General features: G+C 38.2%; 1 protein-coding gene across 6 annotated transcripts in view; it reads left to right on the top strand.

The window, feature by feature from the left end:
- LOC116714382 (teneurin-3) overlaps positions 1–20,655 on the top strand; it is a 193,402-nt gene that overhangs the window by 170,420 nt on the left and 2,327 nt on the right. For all 6 annotated transcript variants that reach the window (XM_032554922.1, XM_032554920.1, XM_032554919.1 and 3 more), the window contains 6 exons: positions 907–1,061; positions 9,685–10,568; positions 12,652–12,827; positions 13,127–13,362; positions 16,324–16,620; positions 18,623–20,234. In XM_032554922.1, the coding sequence (XP_032410813.1) occupies positions 907–1,061; positions 9,685–10,568; positions 12,652–12,827; positions 13,127–13,362; positions 16,324–16,620; positions 18,623–20,234 (3,360 nt within the window). The remainder of the gene's footprint in view (positions 1–906; positions 1,062–9,684; positions 10,569–12,651; positions 12,828–13,126; positions 13,363–16,323; positions 16,621–18,622; positions 20,235–20,655) is intronic.

Genomic DNA, 20,655 nt, shown 5'->3' with positions numbered 1-20,655 from the left:
ATTTGAAATGAAATCCCGAACCGCAGCCAGTTAAAACCGGTACGGATAGAAAACAGACATCCTGGTTATGAAGTATGGCTGAATTCCCAAAGGCAGTGATCTCTATTAAGCAGCACAGTGACACGGAGAGTGATGCAGAAGCCACTACACCCCGCTAATGTATTTTCCCAGTTTGGGACATCTGGTTATTGCAAACCCACACTGGCTTGGCTTTGCTTTGGCATAGAGATTTGAGCTAACAGTCAATCACTGAGACAATTTAGCCCTCACTTGTCACCAAGGCAACTGTGCATCTTTAACCCCTTTCAAGAAAAATTGTCAGCAGCTGTCGGTTGTATTCCCCTCGCTTATTTGTTTGTCAAATGATGAGCGGATCGTGATGATTGCGGAAGTCAAAGAATCTCCACAAAGCAGCAGCCGTTTGCACTCCCCGCCTTCTGAGGTCGTCTTTATACAGAGGGGGTGACGAGGCGAGGCAAGTGCATATATATATACATATATAAATATATATATGTATATATATATATATATATATATATATATATATATATATGTATATACATATATATATATATATATATGTATATACATATATATATATATATATATATATACCGTATGAATACAGCCTTTCCCACTTCTGCCTGAGAAATTATTTAATAGCAGAAAAGCAGCCTGTAAATTATTGATGGCTGTGCTTTTTGCAGTGACCTGAATAATGGGAAGGCGAGCTTGACACATGTATCCATCGTGTTCTGTCCACTGAGTCATGCAAGCAGAGATGTGGCATCTCTACCATGTTTGCCTGTTATCACAAGCTCTTTTCCCCTCTGTTTTCTCTCCTTTTCCCTCATCCCCCCTCTACCACCACCACCGCCGCTCCCACCTCCCACCTGCTTTCAACAGGCATCGCCGTGAACAAGAACGGGCTGATTTATTTCGTCGACGGCACCACGATCAGAAAGGTGGACCAGAACGGCATCATCTCCACTTTCCTCGGCTCCAACGACCTGACATCGGCTCGTCCCCTGACCTGTGACAGCAGCATGGACATCAATCAGGTGACTTAAACAAAGAAGTGCCAGAAAGCTGTTAACACTTCTGCAGAGTGTGTCACAGTGCCACCTTGTGCTCCAAACTCTGTAACCCCATTTCAAGCCATCCCTCCACAGTGAGATGTGGTTACTGACACACACACACACACGCCCACCCCCACACACACCCACACCCACCCGCACACACACACACACACACACGCACACACACACCCACACACACACACACAGCATGCAGTTGGTTTATAAGGGAAAGCAACACTTGCAGGATGCTTTTTTCCACGCTTCATAGGTTTTAGTATTACTATGAGTTTCCAAATTATTTGGTAATTTTGATGTTTTGGATGCTGCCGGAATAGGAAAACAGCTTTCTCTCTCTCTCTCTCTCTCTCTCTCTCTGGAAATTTAAACTTCTGCCTCAGAAAGTGTGATTGCTTTCTGCCAGAAGATATTTGTTAGCATATTGAAATCTGAATAGTTAAATTAAATACACTTAATATTCAGTTGTTTCAAAATCAGTCTTACTTATTTATGCTAATAGTTTTAATTGCCCTAAAAGACGGGTTGAATTTTTTTGGTATTTCCCTCATGATGTGAAAAATGTTTGTCGCAACAAAGAAACTCTTGAAGGCAGAGTTAATCTAAGCTAATTATCCTCCTATCTGCAGACGTCACTGGACTAGAGGCAGGTACAGCCTGGACTCTTCACCAATCCATTTAATAAATTATTTAAAAACTCTCATTTACTTTCAGACGACATTTGTTGTGATTTTTTTTAAAGATGCAATTATTGCAGAAGATTTCATGCTGCTTTTGAATTACATTCATGTATTTTATAATTATTCTTAATCATTCTCATAATCTACTAGAAATCCATTCTGTAGGAATAATTGGTTCCTCCCCATTGAGCAATCGCTTGTACAGATTTAAATAAGCGAGGAGGTTCTGGTTATTTCCAAAGTAGGATGTATTTCATCAGTTAAATTGGATAGAAGGATTAATTATACTATTAATCACAATAATGTGTACTCCCTTGTGATTTACAAAATTTTAAAAAATGTTCAAGCAAAACAGCTCAAAGACACAAACACCTATTCTATAAGTAATTATTTTTAAGAGGGGAAGGTTTATGCATTTGAAATGAACATTAAAAATATTAACTGATTTTATGTGGTCACCCTCAAAAGTTTAGAAATGGCTTGTGGTCTAATTCTGATTTATAGTATTTAATCTGTAACAGTAAATGAGAGGAACAATCTGGGAAAAGTAAAAATTATAAATTGGAAAATATTTTCCTTCAACACAGTTTAAACTAAAGAAATAAAAGAACATATAAACAGTGAACTTGTAGATTAAATACTTCAGTGTGGAGCTGCAATCCTTTTCCAGGTTCATTACATCAGGGTTCTTCCACAGCCTTGGAAAGTTTTTGAAAGTACAGAAATTAACTTTTTTTTTTTTCCAAGTGAAAAAGGATGAAAAAAGGTTTAATTTTCTAGCTTTTTCCTTCTTTTATATTTTGAAGGACAAAAATATAATGACTTGCAAACACGGTAGTATCCACGCTTATTTGTACTAGACAGGCTTTATCTTTAACTTGTCACCTTACGCCTTGACTTTAACATCTCATCCATCAGTTTCACTGATTCATCAGAAAAATCTAAATTTGGCATTTTACTACATGTTTGGTCAGTTAAACTTTATAGGTTTAACTGGATTTCTGGCCATAAACTGGGTCTAAAACCCTAAACAATATAAATTTTATCTTTTTACAAACAAATTAAGGGTGCCAATGTACGGAGCCCTCCAGGGGACATGGGATTTTTTTTTTCTTTTGCGTTCCCTCTCAATAATACTGATCAGTGATGTGGCATAATTGGATACTGTAAATCCTTCTTACGGCGGCCGTCATACTTTCTGCCTTAATATAAGGTTATGTAAGATTTTTCCATGTATGTTAATATCTCTTTGTAAAATATCTGACATTTTATATCTTTTTCTTTAGTATAAAAAGGCACCACAAACCTATGATATAAACAGAAACTTCCTGTAGGAAAGAAATAAAAATACATCCTAATTTGGACTATTTTTGAGTTATTATTGCGGGTAATAAATCATCTGACAGTTTTAATTGTGTCTCTGTTGTGTTTGTAGTCTGAATGGTTTAAAGAGCTGCTTTCAGTGCCCCTCCATCTTAGCCTTAACAGACATAAACATGCAGTAAAAAAATAGATTTTCAATCAGTGTTTTGCACCAAAGAGTTAATAATAATAATAAACACATTTTCACTGAGGCTCTGTAAGAGCCATATGAATGAAATAAGTAATTATTGATATGACAGGAGCAGCGGCTTTGACACCTGGGTGGTGGGCGTGTCGATGTGGGCGTGGCTGTCATCACGTATGAATGGGAAGGTCACTGGCCTGCTGGCTTTGTGTGTATGAGGAAGCAGCAAGCGGGGCGGTCAGTCCTTGCAAAGTTTGGAGCATGATCATCAAAATGGAATAAATTGATAATTGTTGCAGAACAAAGAAGAGGTTTGGAGTTGATTGATACACGGACAGATGAGATTCCCAGAGTTAACCCAGTGCTGCCCTTTACCACCATTAGTTTGCCTTGTTTTATAATAATAAAATGTGTTTATTATTATTAAGTCTTTGGTGCAAAAAACAGATTGAAAATTGATTTATTCACTGCATACTTGTGTCTGTTAAGGTTGAAATGGAACTGAAAACGGCCCTTTAAACCATTCAGACAACCAGCACAGCAGAGACAATCAAATCTGTCAGATGATTTATTACCACACAATAATAACTCAGAAATAGTCCAAATTAGGATGTATTTTTATTTCTTTCCTACAGAAAGTTTCTGTTTATATCATAGGTTTGTGGTGCCTTTCTATCCTAAAGAAAAAGATATAAAACTTCAGATATTTCACAAAGAGATATTAACATTCCTGGAAAAACCTCACATAACCTTATATTAAAGCAGAAAGTATGGCGGTCGCCGTCAGAAGGGATTACAGTATTCAATTATGCCACATCACTGATCAGTACAGTATTGCGAGGGAACACAAAATAAATGTTTTCCTCATGTCCCCTGGAGGGCTCCGTACCAATGTACACAAACTCTGATTTAAAGGATTTATATTCAGCCTAGGATACTCCCCTTTTTCCCCTTCAAGTGATAATTATACATTTTGAATTGGAGTTTGTCAAAGTTAGTCCAAATACCAAATTAAATCTGTCCATGGACCTTTAACATCAGTGTTAATTATTTGTGCTCAAATGCTTAGAAATGCAGAGAAATCTCTGTGCAAATATCAGGATTTTAGAGGGAAAACTGTGAGCAGACTTGCTTTTTTTCAAAATGTAACTCATTGATCAACATTTTTCTGAATTTCAAAATGAATAAAATAAAATCATTCATATTAGATATTTTGACACACACTGACTGCCATTCAGAAGAAACTTGAGATCATATTTCAGGGTCAAAATAACATTCATTTAAGATACTATTTGGCTAATAGGCTGAAAGATCCATCAAGGTTATTTTTCATAATCAAGATGAATTATGTGTGAAAGGGCAGATTTTATGTATTTACGGTCACTACATTAGAAAATGTAGTGTAATAAAGGTGATATGTAAACATTAGTGGGAGGTTTTTACACCTCTAAGTGACTTCAGGTCCAAAAAGAGATGAGTTTTCATCTCAGAGCCAATTATAAGGAGGAAAGAATAATTACTGAGTTTGGGAGGGCGTGTTCGCTTGCAGCCAGAGCTGAATTAGTGTTTAGTGTTCCACAAGTAATTGTGGCACCGCACATGATAATAAGGGAGCGCTCAGTAGTTGTAGCTTGTTGAGCACATAAAACCTTTTTTACTTGGCGGAGCACGACTGCTGGCGGCTTTGTCCAAGGAAGCTTCAGTCTCCTACCTCGGACTAAGGTAACATGAAAGCTCATCCTCTCCTAATGGAGGACAAGAAACGATTCTGAAACTGGGACGCTAAATAGAGTCTTCAACGTCCAGATCTGTCTCTGCTGCACACCTTGAGAGTTTTGTGAGCTGATTTCAGGTGAATAATGCAGAAAAAAGGGCAAGAAAACAGACTTTCATCACACTAAAGTGAAAACTTTCACACCATGATTCGTTTTACTGCTTCTGCTCTTGGAAATAAAGTTGTTTCTATTCCTCCCACTTTGTGCTCAAGACAAAGCATTGCTGTTTGAAACTAACACCAAACAGATGAATTATCATCCTGGAAAAACAGAGACCGCTGCTCACTTACAAATATAGAAATAACCCAACTCAGACACATTCATCCTTACAAATTAACTCTGAGATATATAAATATCTGTATGTAAATATAGGGGAATATATAGCACAGACTAAATGGAATGCATATATCACATTTTATTTAAAAAATAATTAGTTTCTTCACTGAGTATCAGGGTTAATTAAGACATGTTTACCACATTTAATAAACATCTGAACAAAAACAAGTATGACAAATTACTTGGTAACATTTTTCTATACACTAACTCTGTTATTTGGAAATAACATGTTTGTATTTATGACAAAATATATACTGGATAGATGAAAAACAAAATACTTCACACCTTCTGTGTTATCAAGGTAAGGAGAAAAAACTCAAGAAAGACATAATAATGACAATAAAACCTCTAAAATATTGACATCAAAAAAGTTAAACATTTGATGTAAAATGGCTTAATATGAACATTTTGTCTGAATAAAGCAAACTGGGACTTTAGCTACTGGAAAAACATTTATTACAATAAGTACATGTTTCCCTCAGTGTTTGATTTTTCCTGCCATCATAATGTTTTCATCTTTCTGTGTGAGTTTTCACATCATGGCTGCTGTGGCTTAACTCAGGGTGAGTGAGTCGACCTGAGGCTCATTGGACCTTCAACAATGGTCCTCAATAACTTTGGCTAAAATGATATGAAACCAGCTACTTTTTATGTTTTTCGTAAAATATATAAATATATTTTTCTGCAACAGAAAGAGACCAGTCATATGTCAAACTCTGTGCTTTTTTAATAATTTTCCATAAATACTAAAATCCCATTGGAACAAAATATATGTACATTGAATTCAATGAGAAAGTGTGTCCAAACCTTTGGTCTGTACTGTACATCTGTCAATGCCACTGTTATCTCCAGTGAGGACCTCTAAATGTAACACTGTTTTGTTTTTTTTATTTAAACTCCAAAGATCAAAAAGACATGAAAACTGAGTGGATGCATGATCATAAAATCTGGTTTTGTGTACAAAGAATCAAATCTGTCTTTTGAATCAGTAATTTGACATAATTATTTAATTTAAGTCTAATTGTATTAGTGTGATTTCTTTTTAATGTTCAAATCTGCAATCATCTCACAAACCATGACAGGGAATAACTCAAACCAAGAAATATTTTAAATTAAACAAGCAGCTTTCTGTTATTCTTATTGTGAGAAATACAGTGTGTCTAAAGGGGTTTTTACTTCATTGTTTTACATTAATACTATATGAACTTTTTCAATAATAATTAGTCCATAAAATGTGTTCTAAATAGATAAAGTAATCCAGGACATATTAATAAAGTGCTGAAAATGCTAAATTAGAGAAATTGTATCTTCAGAGACCAAGAAAAGCTTTTAAGCTGTTACTCCTACTGAGGTGGCCTGACTTCACAAACTCACACAATGCATGAGGTCCAGACACACGTTATATAATATTATGTGACAAAAGCAGATATTACAAATGATTTCTTTCTGTTGCATTATAAGTGCAATTAATGTATAATAAGCTTTCATTTCAGTTGATGTTTGGGAGTATTTTTCTTGTGAACAGAACAGAAAGCAATCAGTATTTGTGTTTGTGAGTGGGTGGTGTGCTGAAAGAGGGAGAACATGAGAGAACATGAACAGAAAGCATTAAGCTTGTTACTTTTTCCTTATTAACCAACTCATTTGGCGCAAAGCAACCAAGACAAAGCATTGGCACAACTGTGTGATCCTCCGGCACCCGGGCTGAAGAGCTGGCTCGCTGCAATTTAACTAGTGGAAGCCTTAAAGGCATTGTTTTTTATTGTTAATCACCAAGTGAAAAACACAAATTAGGGATGTTTGGACAGTTTTAATGACATGGTGTTGTTTCTCAAGGCCAGGTTAGTCATTTTTCCGCTGTTAGAAAAAGAAGCTTTTTATCCTGTTAGAAACTCCGGCTGTAATTGTTAGAGAAGGAGTTTGGCTTTGGCTCTCTTAATGTTCTACAAGATGTGATTAATTATCTCATCACTTTAAATGCAGGAGACTTTTCTTTCATGTCATTTTGATTTATTCTGATATATGTCATTGATCACCATGTGAAGCTTTTCTTTCAGGTTACACCACCAAACCACACAGCTTTAATGGAGCAGGAAGGCGTTAATTGCATGCTTAATGTTCTTGTATAAGACATGCTCATTTACTTAGGTTGAAATCCACTAAAAAATGTAACACTGTCAAGAAGAAAATCATTAAAGTGAACAGATTAGTTATCCCAAACATGTTAAAATAGTCAAAGACCTTAGACTTTTTGGAAGAGATGAACATTCAGCTATATGGACGGCACCACTGAGTAAAACTAGAAGCTGTTGTTTAATAAAGTAAACCCACTTTTATTAGCAAATATTACAAAGTGTAAAAATGTCACGTTTTGTAATATTTTAAACCAGAAACTTTGGATTTTATTGAGATTTGTCTAATCATGAAATAAAAGGGAAATAATTCACGATTTTCTAATTACTTAAAAATAAATAAAACAGACATTTACTACAATACCCTAAAAAATCCAGTTCAGACAACTGGGTTTAGAAGTCATCTAAATGTGTTTCCCAACCCTGGTCCTCCAGACTCACTGCCCTACATGTTTTAGGTATTTCCTTTCTTCAGTCCAGCTGATTTCAATTGATGACTGATTAACAGGCGTTTGTTGAACTGCAATCGGTTGAATCAGGACATTAAAGCAGGGAAACCTCTAAAACATGTAGGACAGTGAGCCTTGAGGACCAGGGTTGGTCTTTCTGACCAATAAACAGCCACAAAAACCATTGTTCTTATACAAGAACATTAAAACCATTGTTTTGTGGCTGTTTATTGGTCAGAAAGAAGTGGATTTACCAACTATCTACTGCTGTGTCTTCCCGAAGGGAGCCTCCTACTGCAGGTCATCACAGAAATACGGTTTAGGATCCTGGTTTCATTGTTGAGAGGGGAGTCCATCTGTTTTATATGCCAGCCACACAACAAAACAACCCAGTTATGAGCTTGTAGGATCAAAGTTTACAGAGTTCCTCCTGGCTCTTTAAAATCTTTTATTCCAGCTTTGGTAAACAAAAGACAATCCTCCAGGTGAAAGATTTAAATTCTGTATTGGACTTAATCCCCTCCAGGTAGATCTGTTTGTATTCAAATATGGAGCAATAGCCCAGAAACTGGATTAAAGCTGTTTATTGTGATGGAACAACTGCATTTTTGGGAAAAGTTGGAAAGATGTAGGTCTTTGTCTAGACAATAAATTTCTGACCTTCTTAACTCCATGCATTTTTTTTTCTCTAATTGGTTGGCTTAATTGTCTCTCTTATAAATTAGATATTGAAACTCAATGAGCCAACTTGTATAAATAAAGGCCAAATAAATAAAAAAAATCTTTTAACAGTTCCTCGCAGATATATTTGGATTTCAAAATGTTACAACCACAAACCTCAGTGTTTTTTATTGGATTTGATATTTTAGACCAACTAACACAAGTGAAGTGCAGCCATCTGCTCTCTGTTATCTATAGTGTGAGTCCACACCTAAATCCAATTGTGATTCTGTGGCAATACTTTAAAAGTCTAATCTTGATCTGAACTTGAGCTATTTGGTCAAGAAAAATTGGTGAGAAATTCAGTCTCTAGATGAGCAGAACTGGAAGAGACTCCTGCAGCTGAAACTGCAGTGAAAATTATGGATGTGCTTTAAAAAAAAAAGTACGCCACACTTTTCAGATTTTTAGTGGTAAAAAAGCTGAAAACCATTTATAATTTTCTTCCCACATTACTAAATGTATTTCTTTGTGTTGCTCTATCATATAGAACCCCATAAAAATACATTACAGTTTGTGGTTTTAACGCAACAAAATCAAAATGTTCGACGGCTGTGAATACTTTTGTGAGGCACAGTGTGTTAGGATGTTAGTATTGTGCTTCAGAAAATGCTCCTTCTTGATATATTCCATACAAAAGATTTCCAGATTTGAGTGTGAAGCCTCTTCTGTCACACTCTGACACTGACAATCTGCCATTCACAGTGAGCTTTGTGGAGGTTAGAAGGAGGCCGGGGTTTGTAATTCTTTCTGGCTCTTATTTTTCTTGACACAATAACATCTGTCACTTTTCTGATTCAGTCTGCGCAGATTCATCTGCCTTTTGGCTATGTTTGCTGACACATTGTGAGTGTGTGTGTGATAAAAGTTTTATAAAAATAACTTCATGGAGCACTTTTGCTGAAAGAAGATATCACTGAATAAAATACTTGTTTTTTTTTCTCAATTAAATTAGAGTTAGAATTATATGTAATTATTTTCTGTATTGCAGGTGATTTTAGAGTGGCCCACAGATCTAGCAGTCAGCCCGATGGACAACTCTCTGTATGTTTTGGACAGCAACATCGTGCTGCGCATCACTGAGAACGGTCAAGTCAGCATTGCAGCAGGCCGACCCGTCCACTGCCCGCTGGCTGGACTGGAGAGAGGCGTAGCTGGTGGACAAAGAGCTCATTTAACCCCTCTAGAGTCGGCCGTTTCCATCGCCATATCCTACCACGGTGCCATCTACGTCGCAGAGACAGATGAGAGGAAGATGAGCAGGATTCGGAAGGTTTCCGTGGATGGGGAGATAACACATTTGGCCGGAGCTCCCTCCGACTGCGACTGCAAGAACGATGCCAACTGCGACTGCTATCAGACAGGAGACGGCTATGCCAAAGACGCGAGGCTGAATGGTCCTTCTTCATTAGTGGCGGCTCCAGATGGAACGCTATATGTGGCAGACCTGGGGAACATCCGCATCCGCGCTATCTCTCGAAACGGGCCAACTTTGACTTCCAATGGCGGTGCTTATGAGGTGGCTTCCCCCGATGCTCAGGAGGTCTACATGTTCGACAGCAACGGCACCCACCAACACACCGCCAGCTTGCTCACCGGAGACCTGAAGTACACGTTCAGCTACAGCACAGAGAACGACATCACAGCTGCTACCGACAGCAGCGGGAACACGCTGAGGATCCGGAGGGATGCCAACCGCATGCCGGTGCGGATCGTCGCCCCTGACAACCAGGTGATTTGGCTGACGATGGGCACCAACGGTGGCCTGAAAACATTGACCGCGCAGGGTCAGGAGCTGGTGCTGCTCACATACCACGGCAACAACGGCCTGCTGGCCACAAAGACTTCAGAGATCGGCTGGACAACTTTCTATGAGTGAGTAGAAATACTGGGAATGATTTGGCACGGTCTGATTGATTTAGCTTTCAAATTAAGGAAACAGCTCACAGTGCAAATTAGAATACACCTTTCACTTTGTGCATGCTAATAAACATGATGTAAACGGATGAGATTTACTCTTTGGCAGGTAGAATTGTGTTTGGGAATGAAACACCACACCCTGCATCTGTGGGATAAGAAGAAACTATTAACGGTCATGTAATTGAAATTTTATTTATTTATTTTTGATGTTACCTTCTGTCATTAATAAACTGCAACTCTACTAAAGTTTTAATTAAAAATCAAAGGCATCTGCACATGAACATTTTTAATGAAGGTGTGTTTTTATGTGTGGGCTGTGCAGTAGATTAAAGCGAACATTTGTCTGTAAGACCACTTAAGTTTATTTAGATCCACCTCTTTCTTTCTTTTCTTTCCTATTTATGTGTTGCAGATGATGCCAAGACAGAGGCTCTTACTGTCCTGTGTTGTTCCTTTAACCCTAAGCTGTGGTCAAGTTTTTAAAGTCTGTTATAATTACACATCAGACTTTGCGAGAATATTAAAACGCTCTTGTATTTACCTTAATAGTGATTCAGATCTCTAGTATAACATTCTGACCTGATGATGATGATGATGATGATGATGATCCAGAGTGCCGCAGCCAACCTTGTGATAAGATCAGGTCCATTCTGTCACATGATTCTTGCCTTGGCGTTTTCACCGGCGTCCAGTCGGTTTTAGGGTCCAGTGTGAAGTTCTCTTTGTTGCATATGGAGCCCTGCATGGCCAGGGACCTTCATATGTGTCCGACTTGCCTCAGCTGCTTGCTAAGGTCAGCTGATCTGGGTTTGTACGACCTTGAACTAAAACCGATATTTTTCACAGCCATTCCTATATACAAACGTTCTTTGAATTATTGTATTTCTTTGCAGTATTTCTTTTGTTCATATTGTAAATGTACATGTACTTTAACTTGTAAGGAACTTTGTGAGTCTTCTGAGAAGCGCTATATTAATTAATTTTACTTATTTACAAAAAAGCAAAATAAGAAGGAAATTTGGAAGGGGGTCAAATACATTTTTCCCCACTGTATATATTTACACATTAAAACAACATAGAACACATATAGAAATATAAGGCAGATTTAATGTTTTCCAGGAATTTGGCTGTTTAAAATTGCTTATTTTATACCTTTGATCCCTATTAATATATTTGTAAAATATGGTCATGTTGTAGATTTTTTGTTGCTTTGAGGATTAGATTCAAAGTGTCAAAAGTAACTATACTGCTCAAAAAAATAAAGGGAACACTTTAAGTGTTAAACACCTGTTTAAGTGTTCCCTTTATTTTTTTGAGCAGTGTATTTTTGTGATGTATGTTTCATGAATCTGTCACACATTTATTCTATAAATGGTGAATCATTCCTACCTGCAAATTGCCATGGGTGCAGAATTAATTGAAATCTAATTATAAAATGTCCCTCAGATGTGTAAAATAGCTCAGTTAGACCTCAATAACTCCATAAAGTGAGTTACATTTGTCTTTTGTTTTTTTATTAACCAGTGCTATTAGAGCAGTCACAAGTGTAAAAAAGAGATTAAATAAAATAAATAATTGTATTTAATTAAAGTAAGCCACTTAGATTTTTTTATCATAATCCAATTTGTTTTGGAAGCAAAGCATCTCAGCGTCATTTTTTGTCACGACATTAAGCCGCACATGATACCCTCACTACAACAAAAACAGCCAAACAGCCAATCATGATTATGACACATCAATCACTCTAAAAAATAAAATAAAACTCATTATAAGTCTGTGTAGTTTTATTTAATCTTTCTGATAGCTGTGAGATGTGTCACTCAGCCTTATTTGCGCCTGAGCCACTTTCACAGACATCCTTCCTCTTCTGCGCCAGAAGTGTGAGATATCCGGGGATGAAAATGTGACATTTTAATTACAAGAAAGTCAGCCGTCTCACCCAAGTATGAAGCAGCTGATAATTGAAATGCATTGTAGCCTGGGAGCCCTCATACATATAAATGCTTTGTCATTTTTGATGTTTCCTTTTGTCAAACAGCTACGACAGTGAAGGCCGCCTAATGAACGTGACGTTCCCCACGGGAATGGTGAATAACTTGTACACAGACATATACAGCGCTCTGATGGTGGACATCGAAAGCTCCCTGACAGAGGAGGAAATCAGCATCACCACCAACTCCTCCACCATCCGAGCCTTCTACACTCTGGCTCAGGGTAAGGCTTCGTCGCCGGGCTCCACAGCACAGCAGCTGTTATTTATCATTGTTTCAAGGGTCTGCAGGGCAATGTTGAGTAAGCCTGAGTCGTGTATCATTATGACTCAGAGGGTCCGGCAGTGTAAATGATTGCTCTCTGGGAGTGTGGGCTGGGATGTCAGGGAGACACACCAACCTTGTTACTAAGTGCTTTCTCCTCTCTTCCACAACCAGATGGACCCGTTATTTCCTCACATCACTCTTCTTTTAGACTTCAAATAAAATCAGAGATGCTAAACAGTTGTTCTCCACCAACAGACCAGTGTAGAAGCAGCTACCAAGTGGGCTACGACAACTCGCTGAGGATTACCTACGCCAACGGGATGGACACCCACTACCAAACAGAGCCCCACATCCTGACTGGAGCTGCCAACCCGACTGTCGCCAGGCGCAACATGAGCCTGCCAGGAGAGGTTGGGCAAAACTTGGTGGAGTGGCGCTTTCGCAAAGAACAAGCCAGAGGGAAAGTTATCGTATTTGGGCGAAAGCTGAGGGTAAGTGTGGATGTGGTTTAAATCCCACTCTTTTCCCCTCTGTGGCAGAAGCTGCACTAATGATATGAGACGCATAAAAAACAAAAGGGAGGTTGTAAAACTGTGTGAACTGGTTCTGTAAACAGAAGGTTATTCTGGGCAGATTGTTTAAAAACTACTGTTTCTCCTAAAATAAAGACAACACATTCACTGTTGCTGCCAGTAACACTTTCCATTAAACAAAGAGGACAGCAGATGATATCCAAGCCAATATGCAAGCGATGAATATTTCACAATAATCTGGAGATAAAAAGCCTCCTAAGAAATGTGTGAAATATGAGTAAAAGAAATGATTGCTAATAATTTTGGTTATTTTATCATCCCACTCCACAGTGGAGTAAATATATTAAGAACAAACAATTCTGAAGTGAAACTCTCAGCATCCACAACTTCTCTGCAAAAGCAAGATTCTGGTGTCAGATCTGAAATTATTTCCACTTTACAAGCATTGAACAAATTATAGTTTATAAAATCCAAATGTGTTGCTCTGTGTCACTAAACATATAATAATTACATATATGCATAATTATAAAACAGTGATCATTAAATACAAATAAAAAGTCACATCCATATCTGCATGTGGCACATTTGGAAAAAAAGAGGCTGACCAGTGAAGGTAAGACAGTTAAGTGATGAAATAACAAATTACTGGTCACAGTTGTGCTAACAACACTCTTTGGTATGAAGGCTGTTACTGAGTGAAGATGACTCAGTTGTTGCTAATTTCATCATGTGATGTCTAAAGCGAAGTCAGAGAAGTGCAGAAGGTAGTTAAAGAAAACCTTTATTTTCAGTAACATGTCTGCGGTTGGGCTGCACGGTGGTTTAATGGTCGTTGGTTTGCTTTAACATTTAACTTTCAATGCTGAACCTGAAAATGTGTCAAATGTTTTGGCAATCTCAGAGTTAAGAGGACGAGCTCCATTTTGTAGCTGTTGTTTTTGTAATGCTAGCTGTGCTAATATGCTAAAAACAGATTAAAAACAGTGTTCATGCCAGGCTCAAAAAAATATTTGGATTTCTGTTCTTATACCTTTCGAAATTATAGTTATTAAAAATAATTTGAATGATCAGTATTTATACTGCCAGATCAAATCCAGAAATCACAAAAATCTAATCGATTTGTCTGTAATCGCAGCTCTAAACGCTAGAATAACTAGATAACCGTAAACATGATGTCCTTCAGGCCAGATAGAGAAACTAAACCTCTAAAAAGGCTGATGAGCAGCAGCTGTGTCGCTTGTGGCTTGGCACCTGTTGCATGTTTCTGGCATCGCCGTCTGTGCTGTTGCAGTTTGTGCTCCAGGCTAATCAGGAAACTGATTGTGCTGCTTTTTGTAAGAAGCTAATTATACCGAAAGCAAGACAAACAGGAGGGAGCTTCATTACTTGAATGTTCTCAACCTTTTTATTATTTTCAGCATCATTAAAATACACCAAGACTTCATGTTTTTAATGGACGATAAATTTTCTGAATAAAAAACCAGAACTTTTTTAAGAGTTAAAAATATTTCATAAATGTGTTTATGTGAAAGAAATACTTAAACCACAACAAAGGAGTTGAGGAACAGCTTTGCAATATTTAACAGTTCGTTGGTTGAGAAATCAGTAGAAAAAACACAATAAAATTTAGACGTGGGATTTGCAGTTTGAAAAAGAGATGAAAAGGTTCTGATGTCTAATGGTTGAAATCAACTTCAACAAATAACGTTTCAGGTCATTTGTCATGTGTTTGCTCTAACATTCATTCCCAAACAAATTCCCAGTGATTACAATCCAACGTAAGCATCACACCTCTTTCTAATCCATTAACATTTGGTTTTTAAACGTTGTTGATATTAAACTGAAACATGCATACACATTGAAACATATCGATATGTAAATATGCTATTTTTAATTAAACCGCTTTAACACATTCATTTTGATTAATTAATAATGCAGATTTTAAATCATTCAAAATTTTAACTCGATTAATTAATTTATGTTTTACATGCAAACATAAATCTGACACACAAACAACATTTACTAACAACAGTGATGGACGACGAAGCCGCTTCTCTCGGCCCACTGGGGGTTCATTTCTGCTTCTAACATGATCTGATGGGACTCTGGAAAAGTCTGTTGTTGTGTTCAGGTTGTGTTAAGAGGAGTTGTCCCATCAGCAAAGCTTTTCAAGCCTAGAACAGCATCTCAATGCTAACCATGCTGCAGCTTCCCCTGCTCTAATCTCAGTGTCCACAGCTCAACATTTCTGAAGAAGGGATTCTGGAAACTCTGGAAAGCTCCAATCTGATGGTCGAATAACAGATTAAAAACAATAATTATCTTTGTAGGGTTCATACATATTCATTAATTTAGCAGCAAAAAAAGTTTTTGAATTGAAAATTATTTTGTCCATTTAAATAGTTTTTGATTTATTGTGATTAATTAATAACAGACCCAGCAGTTAACTCTATAAAAATTTTAATGGACTTCCACCTCTAGTTTTAGGATCACCATGTCTGTGACCTTAGGCCTGACCTTCGTTCCCCTGCCTTAGAAGATCATTAATATGCCAGAGCTTTATATAAGTCCAGTCCATCTCTTCCTGCTCCCTCTTCCCCGACCCTGATGCAGATTTATGATTTACTCTCCTTCATGAACTTCTCTTGGATAGCAACGTGAACTCACTGTGATTTTTGTCACCACCATATTTAAGACCTTTAATTTAAGACCGTCTGAACAGTTTACAGTGTCTTTCTGTTTAAAGGGCTCCTCTTTGTGATGTGTTCTCTTATACAGAAAAGCAGTAACGTTTGAATTATATACATATTTTATTTTCTGTTTAACTGTACGTTTTAAAGAGCTTTCGGTTAAAAGAGGATCCTGGCTGCAACTCAGAGTACAGTTTTTATCTAAGCAGCTGTTAAATTTTACCCACAGGTGAATGGACGGAACATTCTCTCTGTTGATTACGATCGCACCCTGAGGACTGAGAAGATTTACGACGACCACAGGAAGTTCCTGTTAAAGATTATATATGACACTGCGGGCCACCCGGTCCTGTGGGTGCCCAGCAGTAAGCTACTGCCAGTTAATGTGAGCCGCACAAGCACCGGGCAAATCAGTGCCCTACAGAGAGGCCCCACCACCGAGAGACTCGAGTATGATAGCCAAGGCCGGCTGATTTCCAAGGTGTTTGCAGATGGGAAGATATGGAGCTACACCTACCTTGAACAGGTGAGAAAATCGCATCACCAGCAGAAATAATAAGAAAGATATATTGTGCAGCAGAATAGTTTTACCCCAGAAGATAAATGTGGACCTTAAGTTTCCCTGCTGTTTCTCTGATATATGTCAGGGTTAATTAAGTTCAGGAGGCCTCAACATGATTTAAGCAGGAAGGCTAATTGCCACTGCTACAATTACATTTGTTCTCAACATTTGTGTGAGGCTGTGAGCAGGAGCAGCGCAGCAGGACGTTCTACCTCAAAACGCATTGCTCATCGTGGAAAATGGACTAAATGTGCTACTCAGTCATAAACTCTTTAAAACACAGCATCTCCACCCAAAACACTGCAGACTCATACAGCTGAAACCAGAAGTTTACATACACCTAAAATAAAGACACAAAACATTTGAATTTAAATCAGATCAAACTTTTCTTGTTTACAGTCAGTTAAAATGACCAAAATTATTTGTATTTGCAAAATATCACATTAACAAGAAAAAGAATATGTCAGAGATTTATGTGTAAATGTCTTCAAAATCAGAATTTGACATACATTTTCTCAGTTTTTGCAGTCTTGTATATAAACATCTGATCTTGAAGATGTAAACAAAAATCTGTTTCAATCATTCTCTCATTTGGGAAGTCCGGTCTGATTTAACTTCAGTAACTGAGGAAAAAAGGCGGACGTCTCTTTTTATTTGCTGTATGTAAACTTCAGGTTTCACCTCTATAATCAGAATAATTTGGGAAGAACTAATGCTCCCAAAACATCGTCTTTGGCTTAACAAGAAAAGTTCTTAAAGATGAGACATAAGGAAAATGTTTGGTCTGTCCAGATCCAGACGGTGCAATAAAAAGCGCCGTCTCCACACCAACAGCAGCAGCAGCAGCATTAAATATGCAGGAGATGCTTGTATGCTTATTGTTTATATAAATATGAAATTTAATGTGTTTTGTATTTAGTTGAATAAGTCAAAGGCACTTTCACTAAAACTAGTCAGAACATGGATTTCAGATCACAAATAAAACGTGTAATAAAAGGTTATGCTATTTAAATTCAAGGAAAATTTTTGATGATATAAAAAAACTGTAAAATGGTGTTTGTGGTTACTTTTAATGACAGTAACAGAAAATGTTATTTTGGTCAAAATTTGTAACAAATATTTTTAATGTATTGATTTTTATTAATAGGTGCATGTTAATATTATAACTCAGGATGGTTTTGATTGCTTCATGTTCTGCTCTTTTTCAGGTTTTGCTCTGTATTTCACCTGTATATATGTTAAATATTTCAGTCCTCATTTAAGATACATATAAATAAATAAAAGTTAACTACATTGATGCATTTTGTGTATTTTGCTGTTCCATGTCAAACAGCAGCTCTCAGATGTACGCTTCCCCTCATCTCTTGTAGACTGTGTTTAAAATTGTGCAGGAATGATCAGCAACAAAAACATGCAAATATTTTTTTTTCCCTCCAGTCTCTTCTGACTCCATCCTGTCATTGCATGACCTAGAAAGGCCATGTCAACACTGACACTGGCAGCACAAGGGGGCTCAGGAAACCTCGGTGTAGCGACGGATGACTGGGCATGACATTTTAACAGAGAGACTTTGGGAGACAGAGCACACTCTAAAAAATGCATATTCTTTGACTTGATTAAGCAGGCTGTCTGGATGCCAGGAGTTAATAAATTGCTGATAGAAATGTATATGTATGTAAGAATTACATTTAAATCAGACTGTATCTCATTAAAATGTTTTTAGCCAAGTCCTAACCTAGCACACTAGATATCCCTTTCTCTTGGTAATTTTGCATTGATTTGATAATGTGGAACTCAGGTAGCTCAGGTCTCACAAGTGTCACAGTTCTACTTTCTACATTTTTTATGCACAAGGTTTCACCTTTCCTCAAACCAGAAAATTTCTACTTTCTGCCTTGCTTTGAAAATATATTCTGCAGGCAAGCGACTAAAAAAAGAACACTGTGTTTTGCTCTCTTCCCCTCAGTCTATGGTTCTCCTGCTTCACAGTCAACGGCAGTACATATTTGAGTTCGACTCTCTCGAGCGGCTTTCTGCTGTCACCATGCCAAGTGTGGCCCGCTACACCATGCACACCATCCGTTCAGTGGGCTACTACAGGAACCTTTATCACCCACCTGAGAGCAACGCCTCGGTAGCTGTGGATTACAGCGAAGACGGCCTCCTGCTGAGAGTAGCTCATCTTGGGACCGGCCGTAGAGTTCTGTACAGATACCGCCGGCAGAACAAGATTTCTGAGATCTTGTACGACAGCACGAGAGTCAGCTTCACCTACGACGAGACGGCAGGTGTGCTGAAGACGGTCAACCTGCAGAACGAAGGCTTCATCTGCTCCATCCGTTATCGCCAAGTTGGTCCCCTGGTGGACCGGCAGATTTTTCGCTTCAGTGAAGATGGCATGGTGAACGCACGCTTCGATTACACGTATGACAGCAGCTTGCGTGTCACCAGCGTCCAAGGCGTCATCAACGAAACGCCGCTACCCATCGACCTGTACCAGTTTGACGACATCTCAGGAAAGATCGAACAGTTTGGGAAGTTTGGTGTCATCTACTATGACATAAATCAGATCATTTCCACGTCTGTCATGACGTACACAAAACACTTTGATGCACACGGACGCATCAAGGAGATCCAGTATGAGATATTTCGTTCACTGATGTATTGGATTACTTTCCAGTACGACGATGTGGGTAGAGTCACTAAGAGAGAACTCAAGATTGGTCCCTTTGCCAACACCACCAAATACAGCTATGAGTACGATGTGGACGGCCAGCTGCAGACCGTGTTTCTAAACGACAAAGTAGTGTGGCGCTACACATACGACCTGAATGGAAATCTGCACCTGCTGAATGCTGGAAACAGCGGCCGGCTCCTGCCTCTGCGCTACGACCTGCGAGACCGCATCACCCGCCTCGGAGACATCCAGTACAGGATGGACGAAGACGGCTTCCTCCGTCAGAGAGGAGCAGAAATCTTTGAGTACAACTCCAAAGGACTCCTAGTGAGGGTCTACAGCAAAAGCAGCGGCTGGACAATCCAGTATCGCTACGACGGCCTCGGACGCAGAGTCTCAACTAAGACCAGTCTGGGCCAGCACCTGCAGTACTTCTACGCAGATTTGAGCTACCCAGAGAGGATAACCCATGTATACAACCACTCCAGCTCAGAGATCACCTCCTTCTACTACGACCTCCAAGGTCATCTCTTTGCTATGGAGATCAGCAATGGAGAAGAGTTCTACATTGCTTGTGATAACACCGGCACACCTCTGGCCGTCTTCACCAGCAACGGCCTTCTGGTCAAACAGCTTCAGTACACCGCGTACGGCGAGATCTACTTTGACTCTAACCCTGACTTTCAGCTGGTGCTGGGCTTTCATGGTGGACTGTATGATCCTCTGACCAAACTGCTGCACTTTGGAGAGCAGGATTATGATATCATGTCTGGCAGGTGGACGATTCCAGATATCTCTGCTTGGAAAAAGGTTGCCAAAGAGCCGGCTCCTTTTAACTTGTACATGTTCAGAAATAATAATCCTATCAGCAAGGTCCATGAACTGAAAGAGTATGTTGCAGGTAAGATATCTTCTTCTTAAAGCAGAGAATTTTGATAATTGTATTTTTTGAGAACATATCTTTATTCTTCTGTTCTCCACTGAACAAAAATACTGAGTAGTTTGCTCAGATTAGCTATTAATTAATTGATTTGTCAACTGAATGATGAAGATGAGGATAATTTAAGTATTTTTAAAGTAAACTCAGTGCTGACCTGAAACCTTTATATTGGGCAATATTTGTTGCTTATTGAGGTCAATAAACCTGTCTGGCACTTTCTGGTTCAAAATCCAATTTTTGCATAAAATTTAACCCAAACATTTGGCTAATCATATGTAACTAATTAAGGGTGGTGTTATTACAGGGGAATAACTTTTTCAAATATGCCTGGATTGGTTGAATAAGTAGTTACTTAAATATTGCATTTTGTTGTTTTTTTTTT

The sequence above is a fragment of the Xiphophorus hellerii genome, chromosome 23, assembly GCF_003331165.1.
Source record: "Xiphophorus hellerii strain 12219 chromosome 23, Xiphophorus_hellerii-4.1, whole genome shotgun sequence".
Classification (NCBI taxonomy): Eukaryota; Metazoa; Chordata; class Actinopteri; order Cyprinodontiformes; family Poeciliidae; genus Xiphophorus; species Xiphophorus hellerii.
The sequence above is the reverse complement of the archived record's forward strand: the minus strand, read 5'-3'. Positions and strand labels throughout refer to the sequence as shown.